Here is a 7865-nt window from a genome sequence, read left to right as displayed (position 1 = left end):
AATTATGGTATTTATTTGATTATTTAGTTTATTTAATTAATTAAAATTATTTATTAAAATATAGTATTTTTGAATAATTACAGTATTATTCATTAATTAATAGATTTTATTAAAAACAGTATTTTATTAATTAATAGTAGTTGTTAATTATAAAAAATAAATAAGTTAAATTAATTACTGTATTTATTAATAAATAATAATAATAATAATATTTAGGTTGTCATTTGACGTATATTAGTTTGTGTTTTTAGTGTTTCCATCTATACTATTACATTAGAATAAATTAATTTTCACAAAAAAATCTAACTCTAGAAAATTAATTTTTAAGAAATTTTATTAAAAATTTAGTGTACTTTTCAAAATTTATTATTTATTAGGGTACTTTTGGAAAATTACCAAAAAAAAATGTTGTAAAATATGTTAGCAACATGTTATTACACCACTTAAACCATATAGGTCCAAATCGTGTACTACATGGGCTTCTAAATATGCTACCAACCCATGTACTACATGGGTTGATTTTTGGGAGAAAGATGGTTCAGCCTAGGGTCAGAATTTATAGGCACTACAAAGTACTGTTGGGGTAGGTGCCATCTCCGAATTGATACCAAGTGATGGGCATTGGTGCATAGAGTGTGGGTTGTTGCCATTTTGAATGTTTATAGCTATGTAGTTGAAATCAGAAATCTACATTGGGCATGTCCGTATTTCTCTGTTGATTTTTATTCATTAATAATAATAATAATAATAATAATAATAATAATAATAATAATAATAATAATGATGATGATGATGATGATGATGATGATAGCAATAATGAAAATTTGTGTATATTTCATTATAAAATTATTGAGCATCATAGTTAAATTAGAGTTAATTAAATTTTGATTTCTTTGAATATGTTATTAAATTAGAATAAATTAATATTTAAAAATTCAACAAAATCCAACTTCAGAAAATTAATTTATAAATTTAGTGTAATTTTCAAAATTTATTATTTATTAGTGACTTAGTGTACTTTTGGAAAATTTCCTCAAAATGTTGTAAATAATTGTTGATATTTACTTTTTGTATTTTCAATAGTTACTGAAAATTATTGCATTTTCAAAAGTTTTCTGAATTTTTTTATTTTCAATAAAATATTACATTTCTGAAATTTTTTAGAAAAGCATATTTTGGAAGATAAAATGTAAATTGGTATACTTTTCAAAAATTTGGAAAATTTATTAAAATTTATTAGATTTGTGCAATTCTGAAAAATTATTGAAAATTTGTGTAGTTTTCATAGTAAATAATTATTGTCATTGTAAATTATTCGATATTGGGTAATCCATAACCCAATATGAGCCTGCTCAATACAATAAAGCATTTGCATTCCATAAAAAATTTATAAAAATTAGTTAAAATAAGATAACTAATAGTGGTCCAATTAGAAATGTCATAAAACTCCTACTTAGGGATGACCATTTTTAGGCTCAAGCAATTGCTATCTTCTAAGCAAGGTCTAACTTAGATCTGCACCAATTCCATACATAACGCGAACTATAGGGTTGTAAATGAATCGTATTCGGTTGCATCTGCTTCCGCATTTGATTATGAAGTATCTAGATCCACATCTACATCCGATTATTATGTCATATTTTGGATTGGGTTTGGATTTAATCCACAGCCATCTTATTGTGTTTAAAAATTACCAAAAAAATAAAAAAAGTTTTAAAAAAGCTAATTATTTTTAAAGTATATAAGTATAATAAATGTATATAATATAAAATATTAAAATAATATTTTTATTGGACTCAAATTTTAGATGGGTCAAATGGGATTAAATTCACATATAATCTGATTATTAATTAGATGCAAGTTCTAATATCCAAATCCATGATAATCCGATTCAAAGTTGAATCAGGTATCAGACTTTCAAAGTCCATTGATAAACCTAGCAGGCAAGGCCCAAGTTAAGCATCCCTAAGCTCGGCTTGAAAGTTATATACATATATATATTTAGAGAACAATTTTTTTATTAATATATCAATAAAAATTATTATATATTTTTTATAATAGACTAGCACCTCCCACCCATGTATTGGGAACATCTCCCCATGATAAGTATGAGAGATATTTCTAATGCATGCTGAAATGTGTATGTGGAGGGAATTGGGATTTGTTCCTCACGAAATGCATCTCATACCGACTTCATGGTCCTATCCCACTGTGTATTGGGAACATTCCCGATTAATAACAATACAAAATACGAGAAATATTTCCCATTTGCGGGGAGGCATTGTGAGGTTGGTATGAGGACTGATCAGGAGCGCTTTGTAAGGAGCTGATCCGGAGTCTGTGGGGCGTCAATGTGATTTTGGTGTGACACGGGGATAGAATATGAGTTCATATCTCTGCCCCACAGAACATCCCCCCCATGTATTGGAAACATCTCCGGATGATATATCAGAATCGATGATATTATCATTGAAAATATTCCCAATACACTGTAGGGATGTACTATTGGGCGGCCGCCTATGGGGCAGAGATGTAAACTCATAAAACATAGAAGTGGGTAGCAGATTCGAAGCCCAGTTATTGACTTATTGTTGGAACGTTTTGGGATGGCTTTTTTTATTGGGATGAAAATGAATATCGTTTGACAGAAAAGTACAAACAGGCCTAATATAGATTTCTAATTTCTACTGGAAAGCTATAAACATTAAAAATATCAACAACCCACACTTCTGATTTGTTTGAAAGTGGTTATCAGTCGTCACTTATCACTTATCACTTCTGTGCCTTTTCGGTATTATAGACAGAATAAGTAAAGATAAGAATAAGAAAAGGAAGGGAAAGTAATGGTGGACGCTGGCACAATGCTTTGTTCATGGAAGATAAGAATCAAAACCCTAGAAAGGTACATTTTGGTAAAATGTACAGTGTTTTATTGTTCTGGTTTCCTTTGTCAAAAATTGTCTGTTCTCATTTGTGGTTCTCTTCATTTCTAGTTTACACTCTTCTTTTTGAATCTCAAATTCTGGGTTTTAATTATTTTTGGTTTGATTGCAGAAGGTTTATCAAGACTTCGATGAAGTAATGTGGGTTCTCTGAGAGGGAGCCATGGAGGATCATTGGAAGCTAGTTTTCGCAGTTTTTCTGTGCTTTGTTTCAGTGGTTTCTTGTGCCACTGACCCTAACGACCTCAAAATTCTGAATGACCTCAGAGACGGCTTGGACAACCCAGAACTGCTAAATTGGCCTTCTAACGGAGATGATCCATGTGGCCCTCCTTCATGGCCGCATTTGTTCTGTTCTGGCAGCAAGGTTTCGCAGATTCAAGTTCAAGGCTTGGGATTGAAGGGATCTCTCCCTCAGAACTTCAACCAGCTGAAAATGCTCTCAAATTTGGGACTTCAGAGGAACAACTTCAGTGGGAAGATACCGACGTTCAGCGGATTGTCTGAATTACACTACGCTTATTTGGGTAATAATCAATTTGACACGATCCCTTCCGATTTTTCCAATGGACTTACTAGTTTACAGGTACTGTCCTTGGATAACAATCCATTGAACGCGAGCACTGGTTGGTCTATTCCTAGCGAGTTGCAGAATTCAGCTCAGTTAACCAATCTGTCCTTAATGGGATGCAATTTGGTTGGTTCTGTGCCGGATTTCCTAGGCTCAATGCCGTCGCTGACAGTCCTAAAACTTTCCTACAACAATCTCACCGGAGAAATTCCGGCGAGTTTTAACCAGTCGCAGTTGCAGATTCTGTGGTTGGATAATCAGAATGGTGGCAAGATGACTGGTCCAATAGATGTAATTGTGAACATTCCCTCGCTGACGCAGCTATGGTTACATGGAAATAAATTCAGTGGGACGATTCCTGAGGGCATTGGACAATTGTCTTCTTTGACAGATCTCAACCTCAATACTAACCAACTTGTGGGTCTCATTCCCAAGAGCATAGCAGGTATGCAACTTCAGAAATTAGATTTGAGCAATAACATGTTGATGGGTCCTGTACCAGAATTCAAATTTCCGAATTTCAGTTATGATGGAAATTCATTTTGTCAAGGTATTGGGCTTCCTTGTACTCAGGAAGTTATAGCCCTCCTTGATTTTCTTGGTGGTGTGCAATTCCCATCAAATCTTGCTTCTGCTTGGAAGGGTAATGACCCATGTGCGGGCCCATGGTTAGGAGTGAGTTGTGAAAGTAATAAGGTTTCTGTTATTAATTTGCCTCGAAGAAACCTTAGTGGTATTCTGAGTTCTTCACTAGGGAAGCTAGATTCTCTGTCTGAAATCCGACTTGAAGAAAACCATCTAACAGGTTCAATCCCAATGAATTTGATTGGTTTGAAATCTTTGAAGTTGTTGGATCTAAGTGGGAATAATATTGAACCTCCACTGCCAAAATTTAGTGAAAGCGTGAAGGTTGTTATAGATGGGAATCCTCTATTCAACACTAATCAGTCTGCTACACCTTCCTCAGGTAATAATTCATCCTCATCAGGGACTTCAAGGTCTCCACCCAGCAACCCTTCTTCTCCACCCAAAGGCTTGAAACTTGTTGGTATTGTAGCCCCACTTGCATGTTTTGCTTCCTTGGTTCTTCTGGTTGTTCCTCTGTCTATATGGTACTGCAAGAAGAGAAAATGCACCTTCCAGGCACCGAGGTCAATTGTGGTTCACCCCAGAGACCCATATGATCCAGAAAACATGGTTAAGATTGCAGTTTCTAATAACGTTAATGGAAGCTTATCTAATCTAACAGAGAGTAGTTCTCAGAGTATACATAGTAGCAGAATGGGAGAATGTCATGCGGTTGAGGCTGGGAATTTGATTGTATCAGTTCAAGTTCTACGTAATGTGACCAAGAATTTTTCTCCAGAAAATGAACTAGGACGTGGTGGTTTTGGGACAGTTTATAAGGGGGAACTGGATGATGGTACAAAAATAGCAGTCAAGAGAATGGAGGCTGGTGTGATTAGCAACAAGGCTTTGGATGAATTTCAGGCTGAAATTGCAGTTCTTTCAAAGGTCAGACACCGGCATCTGGTATCTCTGTTGGGATACTCCATAGAAGGTAATGAGAGGCTTCTAGTGTATGAGTATGTGCCTCAGGGGGCTCTGAGCAAGCATCTTTTCCACTGGAGGAGTCTGAATTTGGAACCTCTATCTTGGAAAAGGAGGCTCAACATTGCCTTGGATGTTGCTAGGGGAATGGAGTATCTTCATTCTCTAGCTCATCAGAGCTTTATACATAGAGATCTTAAATCTTCAAATATACTCCTTGGTGATGACTATCGAGCAAAGGTTTCAGATTTTGGGTTGGTAAAACTTGCCCCTGATGGAGAGAAATCTGTGGTGACGAGGCTTGCTGGGACTTTTGGATATTTAGCACCAGAATATGCTGGTAAGTAATCTCTTCTATAACTACTGTCCATCTATTATTTTCCATTTCTAATACACATAGAAGTGAGCTTTCTTAATATTTGGAGAAATATGAAAAGTCATATCATAAAAAATTTGAAGAAGTTCCACAATTTGTGCAAAATCTGCTTCAGTTTTGAGCAACCAGTCCATATAAATTTAGATGAATAGGAGGATATATCATCTTACTTAGTGTTGTATTAAAGGAATAATAGCATATTATCGTATTACATTAACTCTTGTATAATGATCAAGATGTAACACAAAAGAACCTGATTTAATTCTTGACAACTCTGTTCTGGAGACAAAAAGATCAATGAGTTAGCTCCAACTAGAAGATCACCTAAGCGAAGTCGATTAGATCCTATGTTTTGAAATGTGGAAGCATGATGCAAGGTGTTCTACCATCCTAAGGTGTGAGGCACAAACTAGAATACAAGAGGCATAAGCTTCCTGAGCATGGATTTTTTAATTAACAAATAATTAAAATATCCCATAAAAATAGGAAAATTTATTAGAAATTAGAAATTTCATATTTTCAATTTCTATCAATAATAAAACCATCATATTCAAATATAGAATTGAAGTATCCCCGCATTAAGGATCATTATCCATAATTATACAAGTATCATTAGCCATGAATGTGTCACTTAATCAAAATTTTAGAACTAACAATTCACATAAATTGCACAACATTAATGCAAAGAAGTGTATCATCTCTTATTTAATTGAATATAATGCATTAAAAGAAATCAAAGCTTTGGTGCTTCTATTTCTTTTTATAACATTTTATTGTAATATTACAATAAACAAATTTGGAGGATTTCCATCCTCTGTTTTGCATTGATATATAATTGGAAACATGATATAATGGTTCCCCAACTTTAATAACATATTTTTATTAACTAGCTTAAAAGGTAAAGAGCATATGAGGTGTATGACTCCTGTATAAAGGTGCAAGAATCATACCTTTACTGGAGGCACATGCCTTTATACTGGAGGTATATGCCTTTATACTGGAGGTATAGCACCTCACCTGGAGTCATGCCTTCAAGCACACCTCCAGGAGCTTTTAAAACACTGATGAGATCAGATGATCCAAAAATTCTAAACTGTTTTTCTTGTTTGATGTATTTATTTTCATTTTTAAGGGTAGCTTATATGCATAGAAATATTGTCCTGTGATGATTTCTCAGCTAAAGAGATATCCATGTAAATATTAGTGAGATACATACTGCAGTATCATCACAGTTTGGTTTAATGTATGTAATTGCCTACTAATTTTTATTTCCATTGGTCAATATGTGCAGTCACAGGGAAAATCACGACCAAAGCTGATGTCTTCAGCTTTGGAGTCGTGTTAATAGAGCTTTTGACTGGACTGATGGCACTTGATGAGGAGAGGCCTGAGGAGAGCCGATATTTGGCTGCATGGTTCTGGAACATCAAATCAAGTAGGGAGAAGCTAATGGCTGCAATTGATCCAGCTCTTGGTGTGAATGAAGAGACGTTTGAGAGTGTATACATCATAGCTGAACTGGCTGGGCATTGCACGGCAAGAGAGCCCAACCAGCGTCCTGATATGGGCCATGCAGTGAATGTACTAGCGCCATTAGTTGAAAAGTGGAAACCATTGTTTGATGAAACTGAGGAATATTCAGGCATTGATTACAGTCTACCCCTCACTCAGATGGTGAAGGGCTGGCAGGAAGCTGAAGGTAGAGATAACAGTTATACCAGCCTTGATGACAGCAAGGGAAGCATCCCAGCAAGGCCCATTGGTTTTGCTGAATCCTTCACTTCTGCTGATGGTCGGTAAATCATAGTTTAAATGCCATTCAGCAATTGGTGATTTGCCACTCTTTGCATTTTAGATCTTTGTCTAGTCAGTCTAATCAGTGAAGGTTTAGTGGGTTTGATGGATAGAACCATAGATTCTTGTTTTTAGGATTTCCCATGTATTTTCTTTTTTTCCTTTACTTTTTCGTTTGTTTTCCTTTTGAGAGTGAGAATGTGTGGAGTTGATGCTGTATATAGAAGTATAAAAGAGAACTTTGTTAAGTTCTCTCCTGATTTATATTCATATGTTCCACGTTTTCAGTGGTGTGCTTGCTAAAAGATTTGTCATTCAGTTCTGTTTTGATGTTAAGAATGCTTCTGTACTATTCTGTTCTTTGCATCTTGTTCTCCAACTCATTGTTCTAAACCAATCAATAAGCGGGAACCTTTTGGTTTGGATGAGGCTTAGCCCCAGCAACAAGACTGACTGTACCACATATACCCATTTCTTTTATCTAATTCCATTTGTCTGGATTAATGAGAACCATGCTTATAAACAAACTCTGCAATCTCTGTGAACCATAGAATAGAGTTGTAGCACCAGGTCTATTCTATCCAGCACAGAGCTATACTTGGAACCAGAAACCAGTGGTCCTTCATCCCTT

General features: G+C 35.0%; 1 protein-coding gene across 4 annotated transcripts; it reads left to right on the top strand.

Moving 5' to 3' along the window:
* The first annotated feature begins 2696 nt into the window (after positions 1–2696).
* Positions 2697–7539, top strand: LOC104590153 (receptor protein kinase TMK1-like). 4 transcript variants are annotated; one of them, XM_088889670.1, is made up of 4 exons: positions 2763–2902; positions 3055–3958; positions 4481–5404; positions 6732–7539. In XM_088889670.1, exons 2-4 carry the CDS (start codon positions 3106–3108, stop codon positions 7238–7240), a joined length of 2286 nt encoding a protein of 761 aa, XP_088745796.1. In that variant the 5' UTR covers positions 2763–2902; positions 3055–3105; the 3' UTR covers positions 7241–7539. The 4 variants fall into 4 exon arrangements, with proteins under 4 accessions (XP_010247002.1, XP_088745796.1, XP_088745797.1 ...); XM_088889671.1 differs by having other exon boundaries at positions 2771–2902; positions 3058–3958; XM_010248700.3 differs by having other exon boundaries at positions 2697–2902; positions 3055–5404.
* Positions 7540–7865: the final 326 nt, after the last annotated feature.

The sequence above is a fragment of the Nelumbo nucifera genome, chromosome 6, assembly GCF_055504915.1.
Source record: "Nelumbo nucifera cultivar China Antique chromosome 6, China Antique-T2T, whole genome shotgun sequence".
In the NCBI taxonomy this organism is placed as follows: domain Eukaryota; kingdom Viridiplantae; phylum Streptophyta; class Magnoliopsida; order Proteales; family Nelumbonaceae; genus Nelumbo; species Nelumbo nucifera.
This window is presented reverse-complemented; position numbering and strand designations above follow the sequence as displayed.